General features: G+C 41.6%; 2 protein-coding genes and 1 long non-coding RNA gene across 3 annotated transcripts; all 3 read right to left on the minus strand.

Annotated features, from left to right (window-relative positions):
• Nucleotides 1-2,051: 2,051 nt before the first annotated feature.
• On the minus strand, nucleotides 2,052-2,847 carry LOC143127950 (uncharacterized). The gene is made up of 3 exons (XR_012987742.1): nucleotides 2,557-2,847; nucleotides 2,289-2,372; nucleotides 2,052-2,188 (listed from the first exon to the last, which is right to left on the minus strand). It is a non-coding gene; the product is annotated as an uncharacterized LOC143127950 (long non-coding RNA).
• A 967-nt stretch (nucleotides 2,848-3,814) lies between these two features.
• LOC143127880 (uncharacterized) lies at nucleotides 3,815-7,372 on the minus strand. The gene is made up of 7 exons (XM_076289593.1): nucleotides 7,164-7,372; nucleotides 6,173-6,610; nucleotides 5,657-5,911; nucleotides 5,211-5,465; nucleotides 4,800-5,045; nucleotides 4,429-4,686; nucleotides 3,815-4,121 (listed from the first exon to the last, which is right to left on the minus strand). Exons 1-7 carry the CDS (start codon nucleotides 7,340-7,342, stop codon nucleotides 3,815-3,817), a joined length of 1,938 nt encoding a protein of 645 aa, XP_076145708.1. The 5' UTR covers nucleotides 7,343-7,372.
• A 716-nt stretch (nucleotides 7,373-8,088) lies between these two features.
• On the minus strand, nucleotides 8,089-10,305 carry LOC143127236 (uncharacterized). The gene is made up of 3 exons (XM_076288582.1): nucleotides 9,883-10,305; nucleotides 9,209-9,658; nucleotides 8,089-8,622 (listed from the first exon to the last, which is right to left on the minus strand). Exons 1-3 carry the CDS (start codon nucleotides 10,161-10,163, stop codon nucleotides 8,175-8,177), a joined length of 1,179 nt encoding a protein of 392 aa, XP_076144697.1. The 5' UTR covers nucleotides 10,164-10,305; the 3' UTR covers nucleotides 8,089-8,174.
• Nucleotides 10,306-10,751: the final 446 nt, after the last annotated feature.

Below are 10,751 nucleotides of genomic sequence, written 5' to 3' on the forward strand. Positions count from 1 at the left end.
TTTTAGTAAAACGTTCTCTCAAAATACAAAACAACTAGCAAAGATTTGTTTTTTAGTATTTTATTAAGAGAATGTGTGCTCATTCTACTTAATTGATCGCTCATTTGACTAAATCCTGCTCTCGTTTTACCAGATTGTGCACACATTTTAGTAAATCATATGCTTGCTTTACTGCAGAGTGTGCGCTAATTTTACTGAATCGAAAAACCTGTTTAAATGAATCAAAACGAGAGCACAATGGAGTACATGTCGCAGAAGGCTCTTCTTCCTGCACATGTATTTCCTGTGGAGCATCGTAATGGCATCTTGTCTTTGCCCAACAGGGTTACTTTTTGTTCAACTTATGACACACACATATCCACACACACATCCTTCAGCATCTTCACATTCGTTTTCACTAGTTCAACATCCAACCGGGTACGTGTAGACAGGTATGCTAAAACAATAGTTGTTACACCACCATTCATTGGAAATGTATGAGCTGGCTGAAAAGCCTTCCAGGAAGTGTCTGGCATAGGCATTAGACAATTTAGTCAAATGAGCGCATACATTTAGTAAACCAGCCCACAATTTAATGCAGGACTGTGTGAGTTCCCCTTGCCCTCTGGGATTAATAAAATATGAAGAAGAGATTCAGATTTCAGACAGAACTGAGTTTGCTGCTGTGGAATTACACTACAAGACTTCATACTGGAGAGAGGCCCAGAGTGACGTGTATCATCATGATTTACAACATTACAGAGAGTGAGTAACCAGCTTCTGGAGACAAATAAACATGCTATCAGAGTAGACATATTTTAATATTAAAAACTCCTATTTGTATCAATTTAGCAGACACACTGCATGTTAAGAGTAGGGAGTTTAGAATTTACACATTTTACACGACAGGGCAAGACTTTAACATTGCCAGTGTCTTGCCCTCCCTGTTGAATTACTCCCATTATACTGTCCTCTAACACAGTTCACACTTACATAATTATTATAAAACATTATTAAGACATAATTTCAGATGACACATGATTTCATTACACACTTCACATCTGCTGGCTAGCTGTAAACTTGTTTACCAGTACCTCTGAAATACAAACAGTGCTTTTGAAATACAAAGCTCAAGTTCGATCAAACTGTAAAGGTGAATTAATGGCTAAGTGGTTTTCTGATCAAATTATGGCAACATCCCTGAATTCATTAAGGATTGAATACATGTCCATAAAGCATTGTAAACACATTGTTAAGTATCCACAATGCCTCATAATGAAGTCTGTAAACTATTCATACATAGTAGCCTAATGACTGCATATAGAAAGAGTTACAATGTTACAGTATAGTACAGGGCCTTACAGCTTCAAGTATCAGAGTAGCTTCTTTGATCTATAGGAAATGCCACTGATGAAAACTTCTGAATAACTGATTTCTATGAGCACAAACTGATCACTGCTCTGCTGAAAAACGGAAATTAAATTCATCCAAGTGTTGTCCAGAAATAAAACAGAAACTACATCAGCAGTATGGCTATAAAGACAAAATATGAACATTTCAGCATCAGATCAATGGTAAGGCACAATGGTTTAAGCAAGACTAAATACATTGCTAAACATGAAAATACATACAGTACATATAAATACATATTTTGCATATATTTGAAATATTTGTCAACTAATGTATTTTCTTTACCTGAGAGTCCACATAGATCCGTGGAACCCCTAAAAAAATGTGACACACTATAATGGAAGTGTCACAATGCCCAGCTAGACTTTCCCTACACTTCTGAGCATGTTGTGCTTCATCAGTATGTTTTCTTTCCTCTGCTCTGGTCCATTAAAATCACTCCAACAGCACTTTGCTCTGATATATTGTAAGTCACTTTGGATAAAAGTGTCTGCTAAATCATATAACCATATATGGCGTGTTTGTGCTGTTTCCCTCCTACTTTATTGTGCAGGTCACCCTCTCACTTCCGAACACATGAACTACATCAGAGTGATCCCCTTTCCTGTGCGTTGTATGGCATGGCGTGAGTATGAAACACATCAGGTCCAATCCAGTGGAGATATCAGCACACCTACAGGGAATGAAACACATCAGGTCCAATCCAGTGGAGATATCAGCACACCTACAGGGTCACCACAGCTCAAAGCGTGCGTCTCCCTGGAAGAGCTGTCTGCTGTGAATCTTATTGTTGAAGAGCCTGCAGACAGGAACACATGAAAATGTTTCATCTTCACTGAATTTGACAAATAAAAAATAACATAAATATACAAAGTACAATACCTTAATATCATACTAACCTTACGGTCTGAATGGATGTTGCTGCATTGACGGTGTTGTGGATCAGCTGAGCCCCTTCATCTGTGATGCTGTTGTTACTGAGGCTGGAGGAAGCAGGAAGAGCATGACGTCATAACAGGAAATACCAACAACCACATGTACAGACACAGAAACAAACACAACTACACACAAACCTGCTTACACACAAACACGATTCTGCTTTCAAAAAAGCAGGTACAGACACAGACACACACAAACACACACACACACACACACAGACAGACTTACTCCAGGGTCTGTGATTTGTGCAGATGAGGGAGCAGTGGCTCCAGGCAATGGTCTGTGAGCTGGCAGTGGCTGAGGTCCAGTTCTGACAGCCCCTCAGAATATTCCAGAAACAGCGCCAGAGATCCACAGGCCCGAGCGTCCAGCACAGTGTGACTGAGGTCCACTTCCCCACCCACAGCATGGGAGAGAGACACGGCTCTCCTCACACACTCTCTCTCAGAGCCGACACACACCAGAGTCAGGAGCTGCAACAACTGGCCCTTACTGCACCTGAGAGAGAGAGAGAGGAAGAGAGAGGAGATTATGAATGTAAATATAAAGGTTGAACCAAAGTTTATAACAATTTCACTATAGAAATCATATTTTAAAACCATGCATGTATCTTCAATTATGTTCCATGCCTGACAGTCCTCTGTTTAGACCAAAAAAAGAGATACTTTATTAATCTATTCTCTTGTTAATTATAAGAAAACTGTTTCAAAGCTCACCTAAAATGGATGAATTCTGTACATCCCATATCAATGTATGGATTTCCTATCACAATGTTGTGTGTACTTGACACTCCTGTACTTAGACCTAAAAGGCTTCTTTCCTACATGGCCAAGTAGGCTTAGAGGATTTCGGTATTTCACATCATCTTAGAACACGGAGAACACCTTAACATTTCACCTCAGATGGACTTTTGCTATTATCTCCAATCACATGATGTGAGATATGCTTGAAACTCACACCATGTCCTAACTGCATGTGATGGGAGTGAGCATTAGTGACAGAATCAGTTTGATTACTTTGATTTCAATTGGAATGTTCTAACTGCATGTGATGGGAGTGAGCATTGGTGACAAAATCAGTTTAATTACTCTTCAATTTGAATGTTCTTACTGGATGCAACGCGACATAGTGTTGTGCAGTAAGATACAGCATAACGTTTTGAGTAGATTTTTGTGGGACGCCCCATTTTAATTTTTCTTTCAATTGCTCTGATATTATGAATGAGCTATATGATGCAATAGAATGGAATATTTAATAGATGCAGTGTGGAGAGAAAGCATTCGATGATACATGACAGTTGTTAGACCTTAAGACTTCTCCTCTACCTGACTACCTGGAGGATTTCAGTTCAACAGAAATAAACCTTGGACACATGATCGTCTGGTAACGCAACAAACCGCTTCACATTACTTCACGGACTCTTTTAGGTTCTCCAGTAATGACCTTTGACCTCATCATCTTAGAACACAGCAAACTGCTTCCCATCTCACCTCAGAAGGATTCTTTCTAGAACAGAGAAAAGATGTTCTAGCCCCGCCTCCTTCACATCACAGTCCATCAGCATGAGTTCAGGGTCGACGCTGACCCTCTGGATCACCATGGAGACGACCCTGCAGTCCTCAGGTGTCAGGTGCAGAGGTGGTTCCTGTGTCTCTTCTGTCAGGTCCATAGCAGAGGAGCAGGACAAGTCCAGTCTGTGCTGCAGAGCCTGAAGAAGAGCTGCTGCTGCCCCCTGCTGGACGTCTGAGGACTCACAGCAGTGGAGGAACCTCAACAGCAGCTGCCTGTCAACACTGGAGTCAGAGAACAACACACTCTGTGATCTCTGTAGTGTAGTGATCACTTTCTTTACAATCTACTGATATGTTCTCATGTTCATGTGTGTGCATGTACTGTACATTCACAACATTACACAACACCAGGAGAATGAAGGAGAGTGAAATGTTATTAAACTAATACTATATTTGTGCTGGTTGCTACAACCAATGACACAATCAAATGTATTTTTTAAATACTCATATGATACACATTCATAAACTGATTTCTCTAAATTTAAATGATCATCCCTAGTAAAAGCCACAATCTGATATATCCTGAGACCTGAGCTGAGAGACATTGGTGAGAAGCTGCAGGAGGCTCTCTAGCTCCCCCTCTGGTATGGAGGTCCACATCAGGTTGAGTCTGACCCCCTGGCTGTGCTGTAAGGTGAAACGCAGGGCAGCACAGTCAGCAGCATCCAGGCCTCTGGTGGTCAGGTTGATGTGGTTCTCTGTAGATCTCAGCAGGCTGTTCACATACTGAGGAGAACGACTCTGGTAGATCTCCATGATGATGCACATGATGAAACCTGAAGAAGGCCTGAGGAGTCATAGTCATTGACGCTGAGTAATTCAGTATTCATATGCAACAGAAGACACATATAATAAAATACTGTATTGTTTGAGAACTGGTCAACCATTGGTCACTGCTACCTCTTGAACCGTATCCTGTCCAGCAGATGAAGGAAGTCTCTAACATTCCTCTCAGTGATCTTGCTCTTCCTGAAGTCAACGGTCACAGGTCCAGAGTGATGCTGCAGCAGGTGGAGAAGCACTTCCTGGGTCAAAGTGCACAAGGTCAGGTCTCCTCCCACCTTGTTCAGGAAGGACTCAAAAATTTCCACTTCCTGTGCATCAGACACCAGCATGAACAGCTGTTGCGTATTTACCTTACTCAGTCTGCAGGGTCAGAGAAAAGCAGAGAGACAGTGACATGGAGGAGAGTTTAAAAAGCTGACAAGGTGTAAAAGTGAAGAATGAAGAACGTCTTAAATTATGAGATTGTTTTCTACTTACAAAATTGTATTTGCTACCAAATCAAGTCACTGAAATATGTTGATTCACCTGAGTTTAAGAGGGTCCTGTTGACAGAGCAGGATGATGAGAGAGTGACCTTCGACCCTGCAAGATGTCAGGTCCAGACACTGGACTGTCCAGAGTCTGAGGAGGAGAGCCAGGCAGCTCAGGACCCTGGACAGCGCTCTCTGAGAGACTTCTTTATTATTGAGGTCCAGACTGAGCTCCTCAACAGAGACTGGAGCCAGACCTCTCCCCGTCCTCATCGCTCCGGCCAGTCTCATCACCATGGTGATATTCAACCTGATAAAGGGAGAGCACAAACATCCATGGTGGTTATGGTGTAAGACCAGAAACTATTCATTTTATATAATACCGGTACACACAACTGAAGATACATAATGTGGAAAAATAGTACCATTACAACAGAGCTGCAGGGTTTTCACAGAGAAAAATATATATTTATAATTATATATTTGCCATCATTTTTTCACCTTAGTTTGTGTAGGTGAGTGACTCCTCTGAAGAGCAGCCTGACTCCCCTGAGAGAGATATGCTGAGGTGTCAGGGTGAGGTCCAGTTTAGAGGCCACAATAAGCATTCGCCCCAAAGATCTACATTCCCTGCTGTACAAGTCCTGTTTCAGCTCAATGTTGTCCAGTAACTGAACCAGATGAATGAGTTCCTCTGTAGACCCAACAGCTGCACAACCCAATAGGAAGACCTTCCCATCACAGTTACGATGGAGACTTTAAGAAGAGATTCACAGGAAGATTGTATTAAATTCTCTAGTTATTCAATTAAATACCAACCTTTCAATAATTATTAATTAAATATATGCTTAAAAGTTTTTTAGCTGTTTTTTGTTAGGAGGGCTATTTTCAAAGTTGATATCATTGGCATGTATATCTATTAAAGTAGGGTGGTAACTTATGAGAGCTTACATGTTTTCATACAATGAAGAAAAACCCAACATAGCTTAAATAGAGAATTAAATGAACATTTCACACCTGAGCTGTGAGATGTAGGGCAGACACTGAAGGAAACTCCTCACTTCACTCTCTTCATCTGACCAGCCTCTCAGCTCTACTGGTCTCTTCTGTGTTTGGAGTTTCAGCACTTCTAGGAGGAGGGAGGCCTTTCTCTCTGAGAGATCTATGTACCAGACTTCAGGAGCTGACTGGAACACAGACTGCAATAGTGAGTAGACACGTCTGTGTGTTTCGGTTTCACAGCCCTTGATGTGGAGGTAAAGATCCAACAGAAAATCACTCTGATGAATTCCATCAATCTCCTCAAAAGGAAATGTGCTGTAGCTGCACACAGAGCATAAGAGTTCAGAGAATCTCTCTCCTGTTGCTGCATCACACTCAGCTGCTGCTACACTCAGATTCACCAGGAGCTGGAACACTTCTGCTTGTGATTCATAAAAATAATAGCTGCTGAATCTAAGAAGAAGAAAGACAACCATTCAGTACCGTACTAGAAGAGAGACAAAATATAGACAAACACATTAAAGACAGTGAAGAGGATTTAGCTACGGACAACACTCACACAAATATATGCTCATTAAATCACTCACACACACACACTTTAAATGTACTGTATCTCTTAACTGATATAACAACTGTAACTGATCTAATGAACATATTAAATCTAGAATGCAACAATCAGTTCACATGCCTTCACGTAAATCCAAAACCCATGGCATGGGGTCGGTCCATACACGTGCGCACAAACACGCACAAACACACACACACACACACACACACACACACACACACACACACACACACACACACACACACACACACACACACACACACACACACACACACACACACACAACAATCAATTCATATCCCTTCACATCAAACCTAAACCCATGGGGTCGGTCCATACAGTATATACTGCAACATTCTAAACATGTTTTAATACGATGAAGGAAAAGCCAACATGGCCTCTATATGGAATGAAATTACATTTTACATTTTCACACACCTGAGCTGTGAGATGTAGGGCAGACACTGAAGGAAACTCCTCACTTCACTCTCTTCATCTGACCAGCCTCTCAGCTCTACTGGTCTCTTCTGTGTTTGGAGTTTCAGCACTTCTAGGAGGACGGAGGCCTTTCTCTTTGAGAGATCTATGTACCAGACTTCAGGAGCTGATTGAAACATAGACTGCAGTACTGAGTAGACACTTCTGTGTGTGTTGGTTTCACAGGCCTTGATGTGGGAGTACAGATCCAACTGAAAATCACTCATTTCATAAAATCTCATGTCATACACATTAGGAAATGTGCTGTAGCTGCACACAGAAGATAAGAGCTCAGAGAAACTCTCTCCTGTAGCTGCATCATGCTCAGCTGCTGCTACACTCAGATTCACCAGGACCTGGAACACTTCTTGTAATTTATAATAATAGTCGAATCTAAGAAGAAGAAAGACAACCATTCAGTAGCGTACTCGAAGAGAAACAAAATATAGACAAACACATTAAAGACAGTGAAGAGGATTTACCTACGGACAACACTCACCCAAATATATGCTCATTAAATCACTCACACACACTCACTCACACACACACACACATACAGTTTAAATGTACTGTATCTCACTGATATAACAAATGTAACTGATGTAATGAACATATCAAATCTAGAATGCAACAATCAGTTCACATGCCTTCACGTAAAACCAAAACCCATAGGGTCGGTCCATACGCGTGCGCACAAACACACACACACACACACACACACACACACACACACACACACACACACACACACACACACACACACACACACACACACACACACACACACACACACACACACACACACACACACACACACACACACACACACACACAACAATCAATTTATATCCCTTCACGTCAAACCTACACTCATGGGGTCGGTCCATACAGTATATACTGCAACATTCTAAACATGTTTTAATACGATGAAGGAAAAGCCAACATGGCCTCTATATGGAATGAAATTACATTTTACATTTTCACACACCTGAGCTGTGAGATGTAGGGAAGACACTGAAGGAAACTCCTCACTTCACTCTCTCCATCTGACCAGCCCCACAGCTCTACTGGTCTCTTCTGTGTTTGGAGTTTCAGCACTTCTAGGAGGACAGAGGCCTTTCTCTTTGAGAGATCTATGGACCAGACTTCAGGAGCTGATTGAAACACAAACTGCAGTACTGAGTAGACACTTCTGTGTGTGTTGGTTTCACAGGCCTTGATGTGGGAGTACAGATCCAACTGAAAATCAGTCTTTTCATCACATTCCATGTCATCCTCAAAAGGAAATGTGCTGTAGCTGCACACAGAAGATAAGAGCTCAGAGAATCTCTCTCCTGTAGCTGCATCACGCTCAGCTGCTGCTACACTCAGATTCACCAGGACCTGGACCACTTCTTGTAATTCATCATAATAGTCGATTCTAAGAAGAAGAAAGACAACCATTCAGTAGCGTACTCGAAGAGAGACAAAATATAGACAAACACATTAAAGACAGTGAAGAGGATTTACCTACGGACAACACTCACCCAAATATATGCTCATTAAATCACTCACACACACTCACTCACACACACACACACACACACACACACACACACACACACACACACACACACACACACGCACACACACACACACACACACACACAGTTTAAATGTACTGTATCTCTTAACTGATATAACAACTGTAACTGATGTAATGAACATATCAAATCTAGAATGCAACAATCAGTTCACATGCCTTCACCTAAAACCAAAACCCATAGGGTCGGTCCATACGCGTGCGCACAAACACACACAAACACACACACACACACACACACACACACACACACACACACAAACACAAACAACAATCAATTCATATCCCTTCACGTCAAACCTAAACCCATGGGGTCGGTCCATACAGTATATACTGCAACATTCTAAACATGTTTTAATACGATGAAGGAAAAGCCAACATGGCCTCTATATGGAATGAAATTACATTTTACATTTTCACACACCTGAGCTGTGAGATGTAGGGCAGACACTGAAGGAAACTCCTCACTTCACTCTCTTCCTCTGACCAGCCTCTCAGCTCTACTGGTTTCTTCTGTGTTTGGAGTTTCAGCACTTCTAGGAGGAGGGAGGCCTTTCTCTCTGAGAGATCTATGTACCAGACTTCAGGAGCTGATTGGAACACAGACTGCAATACTGAGTAGACACTTCTGTGTGTGTTGGTTTCACAGCCCTTGATGTGGGAGTAGAGATCCAACAGAAAATCACTGTGATTAATTGTATCAGTGGAGTGAGAAGGAGACTCAACAGGAAATGTGCTGTAGCTGCACACAGAAGATAAGAGCTCAGAGAAACTCTCTCCTGTAGCTGCATCATGCTCAGCTGCTGCTACACTCAGATTCACCAGGACATGGAACACTTCTTCTTGTGATTTAGATACATAAGATTTTGTGAATCTAAGTAGAAGAAAGTCAGCCATTTAGTACTGTTCCACAAGTAAGACAAAATATAGACAAACCAAATAAAAACACACTTTACAAAGTAAACAGGACTGACAACACTCACACATATGTAAATGTTCATTGAAACACACACACACACTAACAGACATACAATTGCCACAAACATGCACATACAGTAGCTTCAATTTAGAACAAAATTACTGTAACACTTCACACACCTGAGCTGTGAGATGTAGGGCAGACACTGAAGGAAACTCCTCACTTCACTCTCTTCATCTGACCAGCCTCTCAGCTTTACTGGTTTCTTCTGTGTTTGGAGTTTCAGCACTTCTAGGAGGACGGAGGCCTTTCTCTTAGAGAGATCTATGGACCAGACTTCAGGAGCTGACTGGAACACAGACTGCAGTACTGAGTAGACACTTCTGTGTGTGTTGGTTTCACAGGCCTTGATGTGGGAGTACAGATCAAACTGAAAATCCCTCATTTCATCAAATTCCATGTCATCCTCAAAAGGAAATGTGCTGTAGCTGCACACAGAAGATAAGAGCTCAGAGAAACTCTCTCCTGTAGCTGCATCACACTCAGCTGCTGTTACACTCAGATTCACCAGGACCTGGAACACTTCTTGTAATTTATAATAACAGTCGAATCTAAGAAGAAGAAAGACAACCATTCAGTAGCGTACTCGAAGAGAGACAAAATATAGACAAACACATTAAAGACAGTGAAGAGGATTTACCTACGGACAACACTCACCCAAATATATGCTCATTAAATCACTCACACACACTCACTCACACACAGTTTAAATGTACTGTATCTCTTAACTGCTATAACAACTGTAACTGATGTAATGAACATATCAAATCTAGAATGCAACAATCAGTTCACATGCCTTCACGTAAAACCAAAACCCATAGGGTCGGTCCATACGCGTGCGTTCAAACACACACACACACACACACACACACACACACACACACACACACACACACACACACACACACACACAACAATCAATTCATATCCCTTCACGTCAAATTCTAAACATGTTTTAATACGATGAAGGAAAAGCCAACATGGCCTC

The sequence above is a fragment of the Alosa pseudoharengus genome, unplaced genomic scaffold, assembly GCF_046254945.1.
Source record: "Alosa pseudoharengus isolate Yale_2024_CS ecotype anadromous, Long Island Sound unplaced genomic scaffold, YU_APseudo_1.1 YU_APseudo_1.1_scf_17, whole genome shotgun sequence".
Classification (NCBI taxonomy): Eukaryota; Metazoa; Chordata; class Actinopteri; order Clupeiformes; family Clupeidae; genus Alosa; species Alosa pseudoharengus.